Source organism: Sebastes fasciatus, chromosome 2 (assembly GCF_043250625.1).
Source record: "Sebastes fasciatus isolate fSebFas1 chromosome 2, fSebFas1.pri, whole genome shotgun sequence".
NCBI classification, from domain to species: Eukaryota; Metazoa; Chordata; class Actinopteri; order Perciformes; family Sebastidae; genus Sebastes; species Sebastes fasciatus.
Window position 1 is genome coordinate 38,135,297 of NC_133796.1, and position 23,533 is coordinate 38,158,829.

The 23,533-nt window shown below is 41.8% G+C and overlaps 1 protein-coding gene and 1 long non-coding RNA gene across 4 annotated transcripts in view; one reads left to right on the forward strand and one right to left on the reverse strand.

The window, feature by feature from the left end:
* Window positions 1-23,533, forward strand: part of lrp4 (low density lipoprotein receptor-related protein 4) — a 150,865-nt gene that overhangs the window by 119,486 nt on the left and 7,846 nt on the right. For 2 of the 3 annotated variants that reach the window (XM_074622818.1, XM_074622837.1), the window contains exons 15-35: window positions 5,858-6,034; window positions 7,323-7,448; window positions 8,254-8,462; window positions 8,670-8,751; window positions 8,841-8,946; window positions 9,688-9,889; window positions 10,133-10,322; window positions 11,164-11,295; window positions 12,814-12,954; window positions 13,050-13,136; window positions 13,225-13,396; window positions 14,106-14,268; window positions 14,528-14,753; window positions 16,184-16,487; window positions 16,727-16,945; window positions 17,697-17,831; window positions 18,266-18,374; window positions 18,691-18,883; window positions 21,030-21,143; window positions 22,252-22,363; window positions 22,988-23,049. In XM_074622818.1, the coding sequence (XP_074478919.1) occupies window positions 5,858-6,034; window positions 7,323-7,448; window positions 8,254-8,462; window positions 8,670-8,751; window positions 8,841-8,946; window positions 9,688-9,889; window positions 10,133-10,322; window positions 11,164-11,295; window positions 12,814-12,954; window positions 13,050-13,136; window positions 13,225-13,396; window positions 14,106-14,268; window positions 14,528-14,753; window positions 16,184-16,487; window positions 16,727-16,945; window positions 17,697-17,831; window positions 18,266-18,374; window positions 18,691-18,883; window positions 21,030-21,143; window positions 22,252-22,363; window positions 22,988-23,049 (3,261 nt within the window). The remainder of the gene's footprint in view (window positions 1-5,857; window positions 6,035-7,322; window positions 7,449-8,253; window positions 8,463-8,669; window positions 8,752-8,840; window positions 8,947-9,687; window positions 9,890-10,132; window positions 10,323-11,163; window positions 11,296-12,813; window positions 12,955-13,049; window positions 13,137-13,224; window positions 13,397-14,105; window positions 14,269-14,527; window positions 14,754-16,183; window positions 16,488-16,726; window positions 16,946-17,696; window positions 17,832-18,265; window positions 18,375-18,690; window positions 18,884-21,029; window positions 21,144-22,251; window positions 22,364-22,987; window positions 23,050-23,533) is intronic. The other variant, XM_074622827.1, reaches the window with a different exon arrangement.
* On the reverse strand, window positions 2,965-5,840 carry LOC141760221 (uncharacterized). Its single transcript, XR_012592296.1, has 3 exons — window positions 5,230-5,840; window positions 3,817-3,918; window positions 2,965-3,031 (listed from the first exon to the last, which is right to left on the reverse strand). It is a non-coding gene; the product is annotated as an uncharacterized LOC141760221 (long non-coding RNA).

The window sequence follows — 23,533 nt, forward strand, 5'->3', positions numbered from 1 at the left end:
GGACGTGATCATAGAGTACATCTGCTTGAGGACAAATGCTGCATGTGTACTGCAGTGATACCTCATTCACAACAGCCCTGGTTACACTCGGTTTTAAAATGCATCTAGGATCATAAGTGGACAGCGCTAAATAGGGCTGTGTATTGGCAAGAGTCTGGCGATACGATACGTATCACGATACAGGGGTTACGATTCAATATATTGCGATACTGTAAGCAAGGCCATATATTGCAAGATTTTTAACCTGATTTTAGGAAAACTGTCATAGTAAAAAGAACACCACCATATGCATACAATCTGGGTTTAAAAATGTTTTTAATGCAATCTGAACAGTGGGATCTGCATTTGCCTTCATCACAGTCTCTGTAACATTACGACTCAAGTGTATCAAACGTCTTAGGCGATTTGGTTTGGCTGGAACACACCAAGGAATAAACCCAGTTTGTTTTGTTTTGACTTCCGTGTCCGTCACGTGATGCCACTGGGCCCAAAAACACTTTTTCCCTTAGACATTAGGAAAGAGACGTCTGTAACTCGGTTGATAATTGTTTTTGAGGTAAATCAACTTCCCAGTACGAACACTTGAAGAGCCCTTATTTAAATCATTAGGTCCTAAAAGTTGTAAAATGCACTAATAGCCGAATCCAGAGTTATTTCTCTTCCTCCGTCTCATCTGAATGAGACCCGGACCGAGGCTGGACTGAGGGCTGGAAGGCGGAGTTAAAGGAAACGCCACTGCGCTTGCTCTATGGGCCCAATGAATGCGGAAGATCGCCGAATGATCTGGGTAATTTTATACTCGGAAGTCAGGTTGTTTTTTTTGCTTCAGGCGCCACTGAACAACTCTCATAGGAATGAACGGGGCCCCGCCTCCGACGCCGTATCCAGTTCTCTTAATACATCCATGTGGGAAGTTCATTGCTGCCTCCCGCCGTTGAAAACAACAACGCATAGAGAAGCAAAAACACATGTATGGTAGTCAACGACGAGAGACAAATCATTTTTTGATCCCGTTTGAATTGTTCCATGAATTAAAAGCCACTAAACGTTCCATATATTGCAGTCCGTCACACTGTAGTCTGAGTAGCGTTGTGTCCAGCTGGAGGCGACGCTGTGTTGCGACCAGGTGACCTGTAGATAGAGAGTGTGACAGATTCAGGCGAGGCGTGAAAGGACTGGGAGGTGCCACATGTAGGTTAAAGGGGACATTACTGTGAAGGCTGGTGGGACGTTTGATGCCCTGTCGGCCTGCAGCTGCTCCTCCAGCTGTCCCGGAAAACAGGAGCGTGGGGGGGCGCAGAGACGACAAGGAAGAAGGTGACCGTATCAAAACCAGGCGCCTTGACTCAGAGGAGGGAACAGGGTGCACTGTTCTCTCCCTCATGTTAGGATAAGATCAGAAAACACACACGTTCAGCCGATATCAGCTCACACACACACACACACACACACACACACACACACCTGGACCTGTCTGAGGAGGAGGAGGGGCAAGGGAAAATGTACAGACGTCGTAGTACATTGTTTTCACCTGTTTCTTAAAATATTTTGTTTAGTAATAACTTGAAATTACTTTATACTTCTTAATTTAACTTATATATTTCTCAAAGTAAGGTATCGAATTAGTATTGTTTGGGGATTAGTCCTGAAAGTCAGGTATAATATCAACACTTGAAACACATTTATGTCCAGTTTTCATATTTAATGATAAAGCCAAACTTTCAGTGCCGTTTTTTATAAAATGGATGTCAGGGCTTTGTACGTTTTGTGCATTGCCATGCAAGTGCACATGGGAAATGCAGTTCACAATTGTAGTCTTCAAGGTCCAAGTACAATAGAGACTGCAAATACAACACATTGCTAAAAAAAAGGTTGATACATTTAATACATAAATAAATAAAATAAAATACACATTAGAGGTAATAAAATAGCTCATTATTTCATTTGTTTCTGTGAAATTATAATTTTTAAAGTTTGGATAATTATTTAAGATATAAACAGATTAATAACTGAACACAAGTTTTTATTCACAGAGCCTTCCCTCTCTGCTAAACAACCTCGTGCTGCATTAGAAAAGTACGCAGTTAAAACAACCAAAGAGCTGATAGAACAATAGCAAATCATCAGGGAGAAGAAAATACAGAATTTGTCAAAAAAAAGAAGCCTATTGTATGATTGTTAAAAATGAAAAAAAAAAAATACAGACAAAGAATTGTATTAACTGTTACTAAAAATAACACAAAAAAAATCATCTCTGATGAAACATTCACAGGAAATAATCTGCTCAAAATTCATCCAAATTGCTCGTTTTACACAAACTTCCTGCAGTTATTGCGTTCACTATTTGGGTTAATTGTACAGTTGTTCTGCACTGTTATTGTTATGCAGTGAATATATCCATAAAATATGTCACTTAGTCAGGAGTCATCAGTTTACTCACTGATGAATGATGAAACGGGGTCCCTTAAGGAAAAAGGTGGGTAACCACTGATCTGTAGTATGATTAATGTGTATCATCCACATTTACACATGCAAGCTGCTAGGAGCCAAGTAATGTATCTAATAAAGTGATCTTTGATAAAGTCTTTGCTCAATGTGCCCCCGTCTTATCAGATGTGCACGCTGCACGCTTAGTACCCTGAAAGCTGAGATAACAGCCAGCCCGTATAGAGCTTCTCATGTCCTCCAAAAAGTCTGTAACATCCACGTTTCAACAGGGCGCGATGCGAGGAGTTTTACCGTAGCAATTAGTTATTAGAGACTTGTGACCAAAATATGTTCTGAAAAGCCCATTTTACAGTTGAAAAATAAACCAGTCGATGCTCTCTGGTGGACAAACTGTGTACTGGCGATCAGCCAACACGTGCTGAACCTGATACACCTCTAATAAGATAAAATCGCTTCTGTATTGGCAGGTTAAAACCTCATTCACTTCTGATTACATCATACCGTCTTATATTAGGCCTACCTCCCCAAGGGCTTGTCTCGTTTTGTCTCCCATTGAATCCGGCCTTCAGCTTCACTGCCAATTCTGTATGAAACAAAGTCATGAAGTTAAACCTTCAACTATGAAATTCCCAACAGACAGAGACACTCAGGAGATGACGTCATGAATCTACAGACATAACTTCTGCCAAGGATAAAATATTTCGTATCTTTATCTCTAAGTATCTTTATCTGAACTCCATTCCCTCTCTCTATCTCTCTCTTGCCAGCGTTTGCAAATGTGAACCTTATTTATTGCAATAAAACTCTTAACAGGACATGACACGCTCGCTCTTTATGAATTTATCTTTCAGCTTCTAATTTATAACAAAGCTTCGAGGTATTAGGAAAAACATTTTCTGGATGAAAACAGAGGTAAAATACGTTCTTTGTTCCTGTATACACTAATGTAGGCGCAGACCAAAGGGGCATTAGGCAAATAGTTTGTTGCTCATAAAACATATAAATAGATTAAAACGGTAAAACGTTTTGTATCATCGAGCACTCCCACAATTACTCTGATCCTCGTGGCTCATTATTATTCTGGTCTCTCTCCAGTTTTGCCCATTTACCACTTGACATTTATGCCGTGCTGTAAAACACTGTCATTAAATGAGCGGCGCTGTTTTTAAAAGCCCTGCGCCGGCACGCTCGCCACACCGCCACCTCCACCACCTCCACCACCACCGCGGCTCTGTGGAGCAGCAGAAATCACTTTTTCCATCCATTTAGCGCTCTCCTGCAACTGGTTGTGCAGCTACTTCACCGGAGGAGGATTAAGCTGGAGCGAGAAAGAGAACGTTTTTATTTGGACGAGTGTGGAGGAGTCACCCTGAGCAGATGTTCCCAATGGAGGCCAAATCTGCAAGGAGTTCCCCGTTGCACATGTTAGTGCTTAGGCCGGGGGTTCCGCTGATACGGGCTGTCAACAATCTGTAACAAAGACAAAAGCAGTCGAAGACTCAAAGCCTCGATGCAAAATCCAACTTTTTAAAGGCCCGAACCTCATTTTTTACAATCCACTTGTCTTACTATAAGCAACGGGGTTTTACATGAGCACATTATGAGCTGCCAAAGTTACAACAACACACGCTTATATCACATAAGTGATTCTTGTATTTGTGTTTTCTCTGTGTTCTTCCCACTGCTTTGAAGTGGGTGGGAGCGCCGTCGGACAAAGTGACATCAGCTAGACTTTTTCTAACTTTAACTTTGATTAGTCACAAATGTTCATGACATTCTATGCTTGAGGGAACAGTGTGTAACATGCCATGTTTCTACAGCAGCCCAGAATGGACAAACCAAACACTGGCTCCAGAGAGAGCCTTTAGTGTTTTTACTAGGACTGTCAATCGATTAAAATGTTTAATCGCGATTAATCGCGTCAAGATTTTGTCAAGTGTTTAATACTCGAATATGCTTGCTTAATGCAAATGTTTGTGTATATTTATTATTGGAAATCAATCACCAACACAAAACAATCTGCAACCACGCCGCTAGATGCCGCCAAATCTTACACACTGTCCCTTTAAGATGAAAAAAGTGTTTTTAAAGGGGATATATCATGCTAATTTTCAGGTTCATGCTTGTATTCTTGGTTTCTACTAGAACATGTTTACATGCTTTAATGTTCAAAAAACATATTATTTTTCTCCTACTGTCTGTCTGAATACACCTGTATTCATGCTCTGTCTGAAACACTCCGTTTTAGCGCATTTCAACGGAATTGCAACGAAATTGCATTGCTAGGAAACAGCTTGGGTCCATGTTTACATCCTGTCAGCTGGTGTCATTCACATACACTGCAACAGGAAATAAACTGGGACACATTTAGTATGTTTACGTTTAAAACTGTGAAATGGTGTAAATATTGTAGATTTGTGACATCACAAATGGACAGAAATCCTAACGGCTTATTTCAAACGCACAGTTTCTTAATAGGCTGTGTGTATTTCTCCATGGATTGAGTGTTTTGATACTTTCACAGTATTTATCTTAATTTATATATCACTTAAACCTGCTTTATAATATAAAAGACATGAAAATCTCACTTTTTACAATATGGGACCTTTAAGACAACAAAACCAATAAATAAAATCCCATTTCCACCAACGTTTTTTTCTCTTTTTAATCTCAAACCTCCTAAAAGGCATTCAGACCATCAACAGACACTAAAACTTTCCAATTAAACCTACATTTAGGGGATTGTTTTTGGATTAGAGCACACACACACTGTATACAGACCTTGTAAATGGAGAGAAATTCTGGCATATATTAGTCCTTCAGATTAAAATCTCCCATTAAAATGATTAAAATCTACAAAGTCAAGACAAGAGCTGGTGTATATCATCCCAGTATCAGTCTCTTGCACCCGTCTGACCCGGTTTATGGGCTGTTCTCGATCTTGCTTTCAGATTCTGGACGGAAAAAAAGTCACATTACTTAAGGAGGCCGATGGAGCGTCTCCGCTTTTGGCCGCTCTGGCCACAACTAAACCAGCTACAGGCCAATGAGAGGCAGGGTAATTGAAAGCAGCTCTAAATGGGGACGTTATGACATCAGCCAAGCCCACAGCGCTGAATGGGAGGATGTTTGGAGAGCGTTGGTGGAACGAGCCAAATGTAGCATTTCTTCTTTCCATTTTTTGTGTGTGTTTGGATTTAAACGTCAACACGAACCTCACAGAATCATTATTTGTTCATTATAAAGGCGCCGAACTTAACGCCTGTGTTTATTTACATCCCTTAAACAACAGCTCATTGTTTCATGAAAGATGTCGTCGGCCTGTTTCTGGTTTTATTGCACACTTCATCAAGCATCTCTCAGCCATTCTGAAATCTCTCTCTCTCTCTCTCTCTCTCTCTCTCTGTAGGCCTACCCCACCCGTTTGCCATCACAGTGTTCGAGGACAGTCTTTACTGGACCGACTGGCACACCAAAAGCATCAACAGCGCCAATAAATTTACCGGCAAGAACCAGGAGATCATTCGCAACAAGCTGCACTTCCCCATGGACATCCACACCCTGCACCCCCAGAGGCAGCCAGCAGGTCGGTACACAGCCACGTGTCGGAAGCTACATTTTTAAGTTTGTTAGATATCCCTGAAATGTCCCAGTGATAGCATCTTAATTTAGCTCTCAAAGTGCACCAGATAGATGCATTTAACCTGCTAAATGTACAACATTTTATTTCTTAATGCATGTTTCCAAAGTAAATGAGAAAATGTGTTAAATAATCGTGATCTCAACATTGAGCCAAATAATCACGATTAGAATTCTTGCCGTAATTGAGCAGCCCTACTGGACATGGACAAAAAGACGTGCAGAGATATTATACTGTACATAATGTCAGCTGGAGTTGAAAGCAAAAGACTTCTCCATTCATGAGGCTTAGAGGCTCCTTCTATGGTCACTTGCTCATCCCACATCCCTTCAAATCTCTCTGTCATTGTGGGGTTTTTTTTTTTTTAAAGTCAGTTGTGAGAACAATGGACCTATTTTTGAAAAGTTTGCAGCCCTAAGCAGTAGAACATGTTGTCATGCAGCAGAACAAAATGCTGAACAACAAAAAACATCAAACACAAAGTCGACCCCCATTAGAGAGTTGGAAGATGAGCCGGTTGAGGACAGACACGGAAAATAGGAACGGTCTTTAAAGCGTATCATCGCACACAGAAGTGAAGACTTTTCCCCACATGGTGGCCGACCCAGAGATGAGAGAACGGTTTGTTGTTAGTGTCGGACCCTGTGGTGAACTGGCCGGTTGAGCTGTTTTTACCAGCATGGTAGCAAAGGACTTGTGTTCTTTGCTAACACGCCGTGTTGAAGTTGAGTTCTGTCCAAGAGAAAGTTTTGGTTATCATGCTGATAAAATACTGTAACAGTCGGACACTAATATGCCTCTGTGTTGGCGCTATTCCTTTTTGTTTTGAGTCGTGTGAGTTCATGTGTGAGTGGGATAGATTTGAACAAAGAGGGTTCAGAACTCCAAGTTAAATCCAGAGCCTGTCCATGTGTAGTTCATTATGTTTCTAAAATAGAAAAATCATTTATTTCCAATATGAAATGCATTCAGTATACACTGTAACTGCTTCAGAGTTAAAGGAATACTTTGACATTATGGGAAATAAGTTTATTCTTGCGAGAATTAGATGAGAAGATCGATACCACGATAAAGGAAAATGTCACAAAGTGGCTTGCAGATTCTTGCTCGCATCTTAATGTGAAAAAAAGTGTTATTTAAATTAAAATTATAAAAAATAGCCTCCTCAAAAAGTTTTCTAACCACATAAAGCATCATATACTGAGCTGTGTGTGTGTCTCTGTCTCTCCTTCAGGCGGCAGGAACCGCTGCGGCACCAACAACGGCGGCTGCAGCCACCTGTGTCTCCCCAGCAACAAGACACACACCTGCGCCTGTCCCACCGGCTTCAAGAAGGTGGACCACTCCAACTGTGCCAACGGTCAGTCCCTCAACATCTGGATCCTTAATATTGAGTGGATGTTGCATATTTATTTATTTATAAAAATAAAAAAAATGCCAAAAACAACAATTTTAGCCAGTTGACAATTATTGAACGCATTAAAATACAATTTAATATTTGTATGTAGTTTTTAGTGGTTGTGGTTGAATTTATAAATTTTTCATCAATTGGAATCTGGAATAAGAAGTTTGATTATCAATACAACATTTTTTTAACCTATGAACGGTCATATCTGGTCTTCTGCCAGAGGCTCTCTATCTTTGCTGTGGCTCAGAAAGAGTCAAAAAGTTCAAGTTTAAAGACAAATCCTGCACTTGACTGCACTTTTTACTGATTTAACAGTCAGTGTCAGTGTCAAGGTCGTACTGTAAAAGGAAATACAATTTTCGAGAAAGAAATATACATGCTGAGGATTACAAGACATCCATTAAAGTGAAATTAAACAAGTTAAATGACATGTTACGGTTCAGTGCAGCTAAAGAAGTGCTGAACTAAAATTGACTTTATGTTGGCAGAAATTTTTAATAAATCCTTTTCTTTAGTTTTTTTTTCACTACGCTATTGCATCGCTTGAAATAGAATAATTTGTCATTTACACACCCTGTAGTCATAAAAAACATCTATGATCATCATTCTAGATAATAATGTTAGAGGAAGGGTTATGATTTATGATATTAATCAGTCAGTTGTCTGTGTGTCAGTGTGCTGTTTTTTGCTGTGTTCACTGTTGACCCCCCACTGTTAAACCTAGAAGACTGACAGAAGACCTTTGGTCTTTAATCAGGTCTTGACAAGTTCCTGCTTTTTGCCCGAAGGACGGACATCCGACGAATCAGCTTCGACACAGAGGACATGTCCGACGATGTCGTCCCTCTGGCTGACGTGCGCAACGCCGTGGCGCTGGACTGGGACGCCAAAGACGGTTACATCTACTGGACGGACGTCACCACCGACTCCATCAACAGAGCGCTGTGGAACGGCACCAAGCAGGAGGTCAGTGACGTCCACAGTCAAACTGAAATTTCACTCATCTCTTGCAACAGAGGGAAGCAGCAGGATTTAAGTTTAGGCAATACTGCCATCTCCTGGGGCTGATGTGACAGTGCAACAGCAGTTCATGCTCTGTAGAAGATAATGTAGGTGTAGTTGAGAACTAGAACTGGGGGGTAATTGAGATCTTTGTCGTCCCCGTCTCTCCAGGTGGTGGTGGACACCAGTCTGGAGAGCCCAGCAGGTTTGGCAATTGACTGGGTGACCAACAAGCTCTACTGGACCGATGCTGGTAAACGGCCTCATTTCACATATTGTCACATACAATCATATTCCTGATGCCGTCACCTGCTTGACGGTGTCACGTGTTGTGTTTCTCAGGTACGGATCGTATCGAGGTCTCTAACGCCGACGGGAGCATGCGGACGGTCCTGATATGGGAGAACCTGGACCGGCCCAGGGATATTGTCGTCGACCCGATTGGAGGGTGAGATGATTTTAAAGGTTGAACTTAGGGGTGTCAATCAATTAAAATATTTAATTGCGATTAATTGCATGATTGTTCATAGTTAATCGCCAATTATCGCACATTTTTTATCTCTTCTAAATGTACCTTAAAGGGAGATTTGTCAAGTATTTAATACTTTCATCAACATGGGAGTGGACAAATGTGCTGCTTTATGCAAATGCATGTATGTATTTATTATTGGAAATCAATTATTAACATAAAACAATGACAAATATTGTCCAGAAACCCTCACAGGTACTGCATTTAGCATAAAAAAAATATGCTCAAATCATGGCATGGCAAACTGCAGCCCAACAGACAACAGCTGTCAGTGTGTCAGTGTGCTGACTTGACTATGACTTGCCCCAAACTGCATGTGATTATCATAAAGTGGGCATGTCTGCATGTCTCATTTTCATTCACATATTTTGAGGTCAGAGGTCAAGGGACCCCTTTGACCCCTTCTCGACAAGCTAGTATGACATGGTTGGTGCCAATGGATTCCTTAGGTTTTTCTAGTTCCATATGATATCAGGATCTTTACTCTAGCTTTAAAAGTGAGCCCGCTACAAGCTAAGAATCATAAGTTGCTTTATTGTATTATTGCGTTACAGAAACGTGTTATTATTGCGTTAGCTTTGACAGCCCTAGCTGTGACATAATATGAATCTGAATTTAGCAGTCTCATTGTTTCTCATTTGTTTTATTATCTCTCCATAGTTTCATGTACTGGACCGACTGGGGCGCCAACCCAAAGATCGAGCGTGCAGGAATGGACGCCTCCAGTCGCATCGTCATCATCTCGTCTAATCTGACGTGGCCCAACGGGCTCGCCATCGACTACGAGACCAAACGCCTGTACTGGGCTGATGCTGGCATGAAGACCATTGAATTTGGCAACTTTGATGGTTCTGACCGACAGGTAAAGGGTGTTTTTATGACAGTATGCAGTCATTCTCACAACGTTAATGTCTTCATGCTGATTTGTTAGAGAAATTCTCCTTTAAATAGTTTGTAATTTAATGTATTTTGTTAGCAACAATTTGAGGAATTGTTCATCTTTAGTTGAGATTTGCTTTCAAGCTTTCTCCGTTCATGTGGAACCAACACTGTAAACAGATGTTTCCAGACCTCACCGCACCTCTGCGACTGTTTTTGCGTACAGGTTTTGATTGGCAGCCAGCTGCCTCACCCCTTTGGCCTGACTGTACACGAGGACAAGCTGTACTGGACAGACTGGCAGTCCAAGAGCATCCAGAGCGCCGACAAGCTCACCGGCCTGGGACGACACACGCTCGCCGAAAACCTGGAGAACCTCATGGACATTCACATGTTCCACCAACACAGAGACACAGGTCCGTGTGCGTCCGCATGCTAGATCGAGATTATACATGTACGGTGCAGTCGGCAAGTAGTGTGTGTAGTGTTTTGCCTCGCTGCTGCAACACATTGGATCTGAAATGAATGAAACAATGACAATGAGATTTAAGTACTAAAGACTTTCAGCTGTAATTTGAGGATGTCTATATCCACGTCAGATGAACAGTGTCGGAACTTGAGCCAATTTTAGCAGCTAATTACTGTTTTTTGCCCAAGCTTGACCAATAGCCCTCCAGGGCTCTGAACTATGGAGCAGCTTGTCCTGTTAGCATTAGTTGAGTCTGACACTGTTCATCCAGAATTCATGTAAACAAAAACACTTCAGTTCACTTCACAAACACTTCAACTCATTATTTCATTTCAAATCCAGAGTGCTGCAGTATAGATATGAAATTTACCAAAAAAAATGAGAATTGTGTCACTGCACTTATCGTGTCCTGTTGGAACTTTAGTCTCTTGTGACAAAGGAAAAAAACAAAAAACTCCTCCTGTCACTTTCTGATTTTTGCCGCCTTTTCTCAGAGCTCAGACGCTGTGTCTCTGCTGACACTGAGAGGATTACAGGTAAACCGAACCCGGATCAGTGGCTGAGAGAGTGAGAGAGCCTCAGGGGGCTCATACCAAAGTGAAACCTCACTGATCTCACTGATGTGTGGGGCTTTCCCGTGTTCCCTCAAGGGACGCTGCGTGTTTCTGTTTTGTTCGCCCCGATTTCTTCCCACTCCCTCTCCCCCTTGTCCCCCTTGCCTCAAAGCAAACCCCAGAAAGTAGGACGGTGTGTGAGCTGAGTTTGCTTTGTGTGTCTCCCATCTGTAGTGCGTAACCCGTGTGCGGTGAATAATGGAGGCTGCAGCCACCTCTGTCTCCTGGCTCCTGCTCCCAAAGCCTCTAGCTGTGCCTGTCCCACTGGGATCAACCTGCAGGCGGATGGGAAGACCTGCACGCCTGGTACGATACTTCATCTTCAGTGTCAAAACTAATCCAGTTATTGTTGCCCGTACATGTTCATGGTGCAAACAGTAAAGACTTGTAGCTAATTCAAATGATTTTCATGGTGCAGATTAACCAAAAGTACAAAGACATACAGTACAGGCTAACAATATCCTTGAAAAAATGGCTGTGTTCAAAACCTCATACTATACTAGTAGTGCGTACTGATTTGGCCAAAATGTAGTGTGTGGTATGTGAACAAAAGCAAAATCTACAGTATGCCAAAAGTACCGGGATGTCGTACTGATTTGGAAAAAATCTCCAGTATGTATCGGACCAGTCTACTTCGCCTACTGTATCCCACAATGCAAAGCACTGGAACGGTACAGGCTACGGTTACAACAACAGCAGCCAAAAATGGCTCGTTTTCTACATTTTTCGTAGCTATTTCATCACTAAATTCACTTCTGAAAGTTTTTGAGGCGAGAAATCAACTGAGTAGATTTTGAATGTTTACAGTTTTACAATATTAGATGGCTACACCGTTGTCCGAGTTAGAAGCTCCACAAACTGCCGGGACAGCTAGCTAGCGCCTGCTAGGGTCGCTGCTTCTCCAGCCGGGTAGTCACGCTCACAAACCCCGCTATGAGCTGGCCGGAGCTCTCTCTAGAAACCGGTCTCGTAGACGAGGGGATTTTATTTCCTTGTTGACGGATAGTTTGTTTAAATATCACAACACAAATATCAATAATGAAATTAAAAGGAACCTTTATTTATCTGCCTTTTTGGAGTTGAAAAGCTCCACAATCGCCCGCGGGCGTAGCTCGCTGGAGAGCCGGCCAGTGACGCTCACAGACCGGCTACAGAGCAGCAGAGTGGCGAGGGAAAGAGCAGCCTCTGACGGGGCAGAGAGATACCTGCTGAGACAACACAACACTTTTTAACATTCCTCTAATATCTGGAGGGAGAACAGTCCACTGTTTTGTTGCTGTAACTGATAGCAGTTTGAGTGACGTAAATTTTCTTGAGCAATGTTTTATATTTCCCGTCTCCCCTTGTTGATGATCCTGTTTGTCTCACTTCACTATGAGCTGTTAGAATAAATAGTTTAAACCTGCAGTATCCTATAAAGTAAACAAACATAAACAACAAAATTTAAGTTGTATTTTTTGATAATATTGCAACAGTGGTACAAGTTTGTTTTTTTGTCCAGTGCTTTAAGAGCTGGTTTAAATGCTACAGCCTGGTCTAGCATGCTGCAAAATACATCGCTTTAACCGTCGCATACTGCATACTACTGAGGAACGCAGCATACAGTGTGTACTGTATAGTGCATACTGTGTTCGTCAGTAGTATGTAGTAGGCGGTTTCGAATACAGCAAATATCTTTTACAAGCCTGCGAATGATTGGAGAGAAAACTGCACCAAAACCGAGTTCAAAAACTCCAAAGTTTTTGCTTCCAGGATGATAAAAGCATGTCAGCCCCCTTTTGTATTCTGACTGGAAGGTGCTGTGATGTGTGTTGATGTGTGCAGGGATGAGCAGCTTCCTGATCTTTGCACGGAGGACGGACATCAGGATGGTCTCTTTGGACATCCCCTACTTCGCCGATGTGGTTCTGGCCGTCAACGGCTCCATGAAAAACACCATCGCCATCGGGGTCGACCCCAAAGAAGGTTTGTATGTCTTCTCAAAGTATATGTACAATGCACCGTTTCAAAAAAGACAAGTGATGTAGAGTCCTTACGTGTGTATGTGGCGCCTCCTGCAGGAAAAGTCTATTGGTCTGACAGCACACTGAAGAAAATCAGCAGATCCAACATCGACGGAAAAGAACAAGAAGAAGTCGTATCTACAGGTGAGGAGGAGGGCTTACATGTACGATGCTGTTTTACTCCACCCAGTCCTGGTGGCACGTCTCCATCTCTGCCTCTCTCTCTCTGTAGGGTTGGTGACGACCGATGGCCTGGCAGTGGATGCCGTCGGCAGGAAGATCTACTGGACGGACACGGGCACCAACCGCATCGAGGTCGCCAACTTGGACGGCTCCATGAGGAAAGTTCTCGTCTGGCAAAACCTGGACAGTCCTCGAGCCATCGCCCTCTACAACGAGATGGGGTGAGGCTACTACAGCGGGATAGCTTTTTAGTTTTCAGAACGTTGGGTGATTACACTGGAAAAGATTAAATGAGATCTCACATTGTGATCACTAATGATCGTACAGGATCTGGACCTGTTTGTCTAAACTACATGTCTAATATTTGTTGGTCTTTAGATCCAGCATGTCCTGGTCATCTTATATTTGTCCTACTTTCAGGCTGTGCTCGAAATCACATACTAACGTACTGTATACTACACACTCAATCTGTGCATACTACATACTGTATACTAAAGTAACGATTAAGTATATCATTACCACGTCACGACTGTTCACACTGAAGTATTCTCAAGCATTACGTCCTCCACTCAATTTAATATTTTCCTGTATTATTTAAAGCAATGTCACTCACCATCGTATGTAATTATTTTATCCAACGGTTAATTATTTAAACTGTCTGCCTCACAGTCCGCCATTGGACAGTCTGAAGAGCTGCAATGCATTTTGGGGCAGTAAGCTCACGTCTCATCCTCAGAAATGTTCTTGCCTTTGTAGTATACATCCAGGCATTTCTCGTGTACACAAGATCCACTTACTATGTAGTTGGAACGCATTACATACTCAATTTTACGTCCTACTTTGAATTGAACACAGCTTCAGTCTCCTTACAGTGTCTGACCTTTGACCCCTCTGTCCCTCTGTCCCTCTCTCTCTCTCTCTCTTCTCCAGTTATATGTACTGGTCAGACTGGGGAGAGCACGCTAAGCTGGAGCGCTCAGCGATGGATGGTACAGACCGCACTGTCCTCATCAGCAACAACCTGGGCTGGCCCAACGGCCTGGCCATCGACATGGCCGGCTCCCAGTTACTGTGGGCCGACGCTCACACTGAGGTCAGCACGGACTCCTACTGACACTCACACGCATTTTCACCTCGCAAATCATAAATTGTAATAGGATGAAAACCCTGGTTTGCTCTGTGTTTTTAAGGACCTTTTAGATTCATAAAGATGTACCAAGATAATTAAAAACAGGCACTAAAGTCTGTAGAAATGAATAGAGATGTAAAGGTCAAATTGCTAAAACTAAAATGCAAACGGTACATTATGGAGTCATGGCGGTAATCCCTCTCACCTCTCCGGTCCTCTCCAGCGCATCGAGGCGGCCGACCTGAATGGGCAGAATCGCCACACCCTCGTGACTCCGGTCCAGCACCCGTACGGTTTGACCCTGCTGGGGCCCCACATCTACTGGACCGACTGGCAGAGCCGCAGCATCCAGCGGGCCGACAAGAACACCGGGACCAACACCATCACGGTGCGAGCCAACCTGCCGGGCCTGATGGACATCCAGGCTGTGGACCGGGAGAGGCCGCTGGGTGAGTCCGAGGAACACGAACAGACCACACTGTAGTCGCTGCATGAATGAAAGAATGTTTGTGTTAAAAAAATGTTCAAATCATTGGACTCAACAACAATTAGTTCACACATAAGTGTCTGCTGTGTGACTGGTACAATGGAAACAGCCCTGCTGTCTCATGGGAAAGCTGTTTCCATCTATTTATACTGCTCATTTCATTCATTTCCATCTCCTAGTCAAACTGGAAAAAAGGTCACTTCAGAAATAAGTAAAAAAAAAAAAAAATTAATACAAGATGTTTTTGCTTGTAATAAGTAAAAAAATCTGCCAATGGAACAAGTGAAAATTTGCTTAGTAAGATTTCTTGAAATTATTGAAAAAATTGTAATATTCAGGCCTTTCAGGATCTTGAAATTAGCTGGGAAAACTCATTAGAGCTATATTTCACTTGTATTAGTAGTGTTGTGTGTCATAATAAGCCTATAATGGTCAAAAGTAGTTTTTTTTCACTTAAGATATTCAAGATCATTGCTTAAAAAACAAGTCCCTGTATCTCACTGAAATGTAACTTGCTGGGTGATTTTGTCTTATAATAAATGTTATGAGATAATTTGACTATTAATTAGTAGGGCTGTCAATCCATAAAAATATTTGATCACAATCAATCGCATGATTGTCCATAGTTAATCGCAAATTAATCACACATTTTTTACTGGTTCGAAATGTACCTTAAAAGGGAGATTTGTCAGTATTTAATACTCTTATCAACATGGGAGTGGGCAAATATGTTTGCTTTATGCAAATATATGTTTATATTTATTATTAGAAATTAATTATTAACATAAAACAGTGACAGATATTGTCCAGAAACCCTCACAGATACTGCATTTATCATAAAGTGGGCATGTCTGTAAAGGGGAGACTCGTGGGTATCCATAGAACCCATTTACATTCACATATCTGGAGGTCAGAGGTCAAGGGACCCCTTTAAAAATGGCCATGACCGTTTTTCCTCACCAAATTTTAGCTCAAGTTTGTTATTTAGCCTCCTTCACGACAAGCTAGTGTGACATGGTACCAATGGATTCCTTACTCCTTATATCATGACCAGCTCTACACAATGTATTTTGTTTGTTTGCAGTTTGTACATTTCTGCAGTTTCACAGTTAATCCAACTGGCTTTTGTTACACTCTCACCATAGCAATTGTTGTAGTTCTTCTGGATTTTGTTTCTCCACCTCTATTTGTGGCATCCTTACACGATGATCCCAAATATAGCTTCTGTTGATTGTATTATGTGTAGCACCCCAGGTGATTGACAAGTGATTACATGTTGCCTAGAAACAGTAAGACGTCTCTGTGTAAACAATAATCTGCAACACAGATTCTCGTGTGGCTTGGAGAGTCTCTTTGCATCAATCCTTTTGTGTCTGTCCTCCTCCTCCTCAGGTTTTAATAAGTGCGGCAGGAGGAATGGCGGCTGCACCCACCTGTGCCTGCCTCGACCCAACGACACATCCTGCGCCTGTCCCACCGGCATCCTGCTGAAGGGAGACGGCAGGTCATGCGACGACTCCCCGGAGTCGTACCTGCTCTTCTCCAACCGCGTAAGCGTGCGCAGGATCTCGCTCGACACCAACGACCACACCGACGTGCACGTGCCGGTGCCTGAGCTGCACAACGTCATCTCGCTGGATTACGACAGCGTGGACGGGAAACTTTACTACACCGACGTCACCCTGGATGTTATAAGGTGAGAACCCTGTCTACATGCAAACCCTCTTGCCATTTATGTTTTAGCTTTCATTACATAAATTAGGATTTTATGATTATCAGTATTAATCAAAGTCAGTCATTGTCAATCACTCAGAGATTTAGAAATACAGTAGATTATGGAAACATATAAATAATATTATCAGGATTCATTTATCTGCTCTAATAAAGTAGCCCTTTGTCATAATGATGATGTCCATCATTTACTTTGTTCTGTAGGCGTGCAAACCTAGACGGCACTGGCATGGAGACAGTGATCAGCCAGGGCCTGAAGACCACAGATGGGCTGGCTGTAGACTGGGTGTCCAGGAACATGTACTGGACCGACACCGGGCGCAACACCATCGAGGTGGCCCGTCTGGATGGAACGAGCCGTAAGGTCCTGGTCAACAACAGTCTGGATGAACCCCGAGCCATCGCAGTGTTCCCGAGCAAAGGGTAAGAGAGGGAACTGGGCTCAACCCTCAGATTAGAATTTGTGTTTTGACCATAAACTGTATATAAGAAATGGACGTAGTCACAGTGACGTCACCCATTGGTTTATGGACTACATTTTTTTGAATCCTCGAATTCTGCATTTTGGTCGTCACTATCTTGTTTTTTTCCAAACAGAAGTGACACGAGAGGGTGGAGCTAAGTGCAACCGAACGCTGAATAAGACATTTTTAGGCGCCTGAAATGTTAGTTAACTTTCATGAGCTGAAAATACACCTGCTTTATGGTCTACTTGACTCTAAATGGGACCATAATGTACTAAATGAACATCATGCTGTATTGAAGAAGACTTGAAACTAGTGATTGAGACCATAAACTCATGTTTACAATATTTACTGAGGTAATAAATCAAGTGAGAAGTAGGCTCATTTTCTCATAGACTTCTATACAATCAGACTTCTTTTTGCAACCAGAGGAGTCGCCCCCTGCTGGCTGTTAGAAAGAATGCACGTTTAAGACACTTCAGCATTGGCTTCACGTTTCAGAACCGGAGGTTTGCGCCTGGTTTTGACTCATGAGCCGTTAGCAGAATTTTACTGCAGCTGTTAAACGATGTCCAGATGATGAACTACGCTGAAATTGGCAGAAGAAAAAGCGGGATATTAGCAGAAAGAAGGCAAACATCGTGAAGAGAGATATTTTTTCAACTTTGTACAGTAGAAGGTCTGCTCACCAGTTCGCCTCATCTCTGCAGGTACCTGTTCTGGACTGACTGGGGTCACATCGCAAAGATCGAGCGATCTCACCTGGACGGCTCGGACCGAAAGGTTCTGATCAACACCGACCTGGGCTGGCCCAACGGCCTCACGCTGGACTACGACACGAGAAGGTCAGAGAGAGAGAGAGAGAGAGAGAGAAGAATATCTGTTGAAGGAGCTACCTGTCTGGCTGTTTTTTTTCCACATAAGAGCCTTGTAAATTTAAATAGATTAGGTTATTATGAATGTTTCATGATGTGATTATCCCTGTGTGGAAATCAGATCATCACAGTATCAGAAAGTATATCTACGAGGCAAGTAGAGTTATTCATTATACAACTGCCACTATATATATCAAACTAGAGCTGGAGGATACAACTTTTGATTTAGGCAACAACACAACCCACAAATAATAACGTAAAAATGTAAAGTTAAAAAGTTATTTCTCAACTTTTTGTGTATATTTGGCCTTGAGAGAGCCTTAAACTCTCGGTTACAGTGCAGTCAGATGTACAGCGTATTTCCAGACAGAAGTGTGTTTCTGACTCTGTGATGTTTTCTGCAGGATCTTCTGGGTGGACGCCCACTTAGACCGGATCGAGAGTTCCGACCTGAACGGGAAACTGCGGCAGGTCCTCGTTAGCCCGGTGTCCCACCCGTTCGCCCTGACACAGGTAACCCCGCCCTGACCCCTCCTCACCCTCAGCTGTCAATGACTGGGCTGACCCTTCCTCCTGGCTGCCTCCTCCTCCTCCTCCTCCACTCACCTGCTCTCTTTCACTCATCGGCTCCCCGTGTGACTGTCACTGCTCGTCTCTGCGTCCTCCAACTCATGCTGAGCCCATTCGACTTAACCATTTCTTCTACTTCTCTTCCACTCTGACCCTCATTTTTCTTCCTCCCCTTTTCCCCTCCCCCTTTCTTCCTCATCCCCCTTCTCCTTGTCTGTGTTTTTCTCCTCTCCTCTCTTCTTCTCCCTCGTTTCCCCAGTTGAAGCCGGTGTCCTCCCCTCTAACCCCTTTCTCCCGACTCTCGCAGCAAGACCGCTGGATCTACTGGACGGACTGGCAGACTAAGTCCATCCAGCGGGTGGACAAACACACCGGCCGCAACAAGGAAACCGTGCTGCCCAACGTGGAGGGCCTCATGGACATTATAGTGGTATCGCCTCACAGACAGACAGGTAAGGAGGCTGACAGGTGGAGACACCAAAGACCTCACTGTGTTTATCTGGGAGGACACTGATGTGTTCGGCCGGTAAAGCGCTGCGGCAGCTAGAGGCTGATTTGGATGTGTGATGTGTAGCAGGCGATGAACGCAGGTACAGAGCGGGTCTATAAAATGTCAGAAAATGGTGAAAAATGTCAATCATTTTTTTCCAAAATCCCAAGATGATGTCCTCAAACTTCTTGTTTTGTCCACAACTCAAATATATTCAGTTTACCGTCATAGAGGAGTAAATAAACCAGAAAATATTCACATTTAAGAAGCTGCAATCAGAGAATTTTGACTTTTTCTTACCGATTATAAAAATAGTTGGTGATTTATTTAATAGTTGACAACTAATTGATTAATTGTCGCAGCTCTAAAATATTCATATTCAGTCACTCAGTGCTATGTGGGAATCTGTCGGTCTGTCAGTATAACCTCTACTGAGTAGAAAATGTTTCTACTTTGCTTGATTACATTATAAGTAGGGGTGGGAATCTTTCTCACGATTTAATTCCATTTTGATTATTGGGGTCACGATTCGATTCAAAATCGATTCTCGATTCAAATTTCAGCATCTCTTCCAGTCTGCTGTGTGCGAATACTGGCAGTGTGGCAATTTATGGCATGTAAGCAGAGTAAAGTGTGTATACGATTTATAGAGTTTTTATATTTGAAATAAAAAGTGATATCAACTGATGGCGAAAATGTAAACACAAAATGTTAAACTTGCATGATTAAACATTTTTGGCAACACTTCCTTTTACAGGTCCCCAAATTGCATGGTAATTAGGTGATAATTAGCAAGTAACCTTTTTGAAATTTCTTTGGAATTACTGCCAAATTTCCCCAATATTTACCTCAAAATGTATCGAAAATGACTTTATTATAAACGGGATTTAATAATTATATGCTAAAATAGCATATAATGGTTATAATAGGGCCCTTAGGCTTGAGAAGCGGCTGCTCTTCATCGGAGGTGGAAAACCAAAAATAATAGAAGACACTTCTGATCAGGCACAAATCTCATCATCGTGTGACTTATTGTCTACACAAATGTTGGGGTAATTTGGCAGTAATTCCAAATAAATTTCAAATAGGTTACTAATTATCACCTAGTTACCATGAAATTTGCAGACCTGTAAAAAGAAGTGTTACCACACTTTTTTAAAACGTTTTTTTTTAGCATTTCTCAGTTCTCAGTGACTTCAACAATAACAAGTTCAAGTTATACAAAAAATAAAAATGCTGCCTGTTCCATAAATACAGTTGGTAGGCTGAGGCTAGCTGCCTTTTTATTTCGCAGAAACTTGCCAATTTCAAAAATAAATTGTACGTAAATTTAACACTGTAAAACTGGGATTTTTTGGGGATTTTTTTTTAACAAATCACAAAATAATGTTTGACACAACATTGACTTGGTTTTTTAAAAATCGATTTTCGGAAGGTGCTAATCATTTTAGAATCCCCCCCCCCCATCCCTAATTGTAAGACTGCACAAGCATCTCATATCATATCATGTGTTAGACTGAATGATTTTTGTTATCCTCTGTAATAACAGGCTATTTTCATTACAACACCACAAACTACAGCCTCGAAAATGAACACTGAATTTAATCAGTGTCTCTAAAAGTCTCGACAAAATCAAAACAAAATGTAATAATAAATTCAAAATAATTAGTCTCTTTATCTTTGTCTCCCTGGTAAAAATGAAGCAACACTTTTAATTAGAAGTCACATGGATTTACAAGAAGCTTGTTAATTGGACAGAAGCTTGTTTTTTGGGTGGTCAAAATAAATCTGATTCCAGTCACTCTAATGTTAATCAGCTAAACGGGATAGATCTGTTAAGCTTTTAATTAATGGAAAAAAGTATTTTACTTGACGTAGCCTCGGTATATAGTTTGAATTGCATTTCAATTAGTAGCAAACAGCATCACAGGTCTCTCTGAGATGGCTGGGACCTTCATTTTCCAGTCTCACAGTGCTGTTACTTGATGCGAGCTGAATTCAGATCTCATCATTCTCACCTGTTGAAATGAACCAGACTTGAGGAGAACACACTCCCTGGTTTGACTGTTTGCTGCCGGTTGTGAAGTTTCCCCTCTCCTCTCATTTAGGGACCAATCTCTGTGGGGTAAATAATGGCGGCTGCACTCACCTCTGCTTTGCCAAGACCAACAGTTTTGTGTGCGCCTGCCCTGATGAACCAGATGGGCGACCGTGCTCCACCAGTGAGTGAACACTGTGATTGTGCAGTGTGACTGTTTTATGTGCTGACTTTTTGACGTTTGACCAAAAATAACCTTGCCCCACGTGTTTACATGTTTTAGCGTTAACCCCATATACTTAGTCAAGGAGAAATTGTCATATTAGGATTATCTACGAAAGCCCTGAGAGAAAAAATTCGGTGATCCATTTTCTAAGTCTGATCTAGATGTTTTCTCTCCAGTGTTTATGACTTAAATGGACAGTGTGTAGGATTTAGGGGGATGATCTATTGGCAGAAATTAAATATAATATAATTATTTTTTTGTGTATAATCACCTGAAAATACAAACCATTGTGTTTTCGTTAGACTGAGCTTAATGACCTTAGAATGAGTCGTTTATATCTACATAGGGAGCGAGTCCTCTTTACAGAGCCGTCCGCCGTTTCTACAGTAGCCCAAACGGACAAACCACGTTTTCGCGTTGGCCATTGTAGTTCTCCTACACGCTTGGCACACTAGAAAAGTTTCAGTTGGTTGCAATCTGCAACCTCACCACTAGATGCCACCAGATCCTAAACACGGCCTCTTTGAGAACAGGTGAAAAAATGTGCCAGGATAGTCTTTTTGAAGTTCCTTCAGTGTTTTTTTGTGAAACAGGTGGGAAAAAAAGTTTTGGCAGGTGAAAAAGTATTTATTTTTTTAGTGTTTGTTGTACTTCTCATTCCGGCCACAAGAGGCTGAAGTGCTCCACTACCCCATGTTCTAAATAGGAATAAAAGCATTCATGTTTTCTTCAAGGTGAGTTTTAATTTACATAACTTGCTAACACACAATATACGGTATGTACTGTACCTTGTGTTTAGTGTGCACGGAGAAATCAAAACTCACCAAGCAAAACTTTTTTTCATAAAGTAACTTAAAAAGATTATCCTGACAAAACCTTTTTTTCACCTGTTCTCAAGTCATTAACACACAAAACTATTCAGATCAGACTTAGAAAATGGATCACCACAATTATTATTTTTCTCACTTGCCTATTTGAGCTTCCGTAATTATCCTAGGAGCAGTTAAAAAATATATCCACAAAGAAATAGTACACTCAGGTTCTGACCCGCATGTATATTTATCAGTTTCAGGTTACATCCCCACCTCTCCTACCAGAGGAACCAGCAGCACTCCAGTCCCCAACAAGATCCCCAAAGCTCCAACAGACACGCCACACGGAGGAGCCTCACCGGTCAAGTACGTCTCTTTGTCCATTTGAATCGTTTTTTTTTTTTTTAACAGGAAAGCTTCTTTCTGAACTGAGTAGTGATACAAAAATGTGATCAATAACTTAATCAACGTTTCTCAGAGTACTTTCACATGATCCCACTGAGAAACACAGTGTTGGCATCATTGCTTTAGAATCCCATGCCTTGTTTTTAAAACTATTTCAAACAGCAGCGTGCTGTCCCACACCAGATGCTGCCAGGTTTTCTGTTTTGAGTACTTCTTTTCAACTTTGTTCAGCTAATGTGAAGAACTACTTTATCAGAAATAGCAATAATTGGAGAAGTGAAGTTGTCCTTGCTCGAAAAAAAACAACACTGAGTGCTCTGAAGCCTTTATAGAGGTTGGATAATGTTCTCATCCCACAGAGGAGTATTATGTAATTGTTCATCTTCAACAGAATACACAGTGAGATTCTGTAGGGCCTCTCCCCAAAGGCCCTGCAGAGTTATCTTCAGGAAAAACTATAATATTTTGACTTCATAAGCTTGTTAAGAGCTGATATTAGGTAAATTGCCCAATTAAATAAATAATAATAATAATAATTAATACATTGATTATTCTCAATCTGGGTTTCTGTCTTATTTTTTACAGCTGCACTGACAAGAACCTGAACGTAGAAGGCTGCTTGAGCAACGTGGTGACGGCTCCTCACGGTCAGTACACCAGAACGTTCTCTCCTCAGCACTTTGCACACTACATGCAGTCTTAAAGGAACAGTCTGACATTCACGTCTGACGTTTGGGAAATTCAAGTTTACCATCTTACCCACAGTAGAAAAGCACTGTATTAATTTTTTTTCCATGAGTGTAAAGTACAGAGAGAGGTCCAGGATGTGTTTAGCCTAGCTTAGCTCAAAGACTGGAAGCAGGGGGAAACTGCTAGCCTAGCTCTGCTGGGGATTTAGGCAAAGTTGGTTATTAGCTTGCTAGCTAACACGATAACAGCTTAGGAGTTGTCAGAGGGTGCAGTTTCCTCCTGCTTCCAGTTTAGCTTTGCTAATGCCACAGTTACGTCACGCAAGAGTTTCAGTAATTACCAATTTCCAACTTGTAACTATCATTCACATCAACCACCAGGCAATTACGAGTGGGAAACTTTTTTTTTTTCTGAAAGCTTTGATATATATGGAAGCCCTGA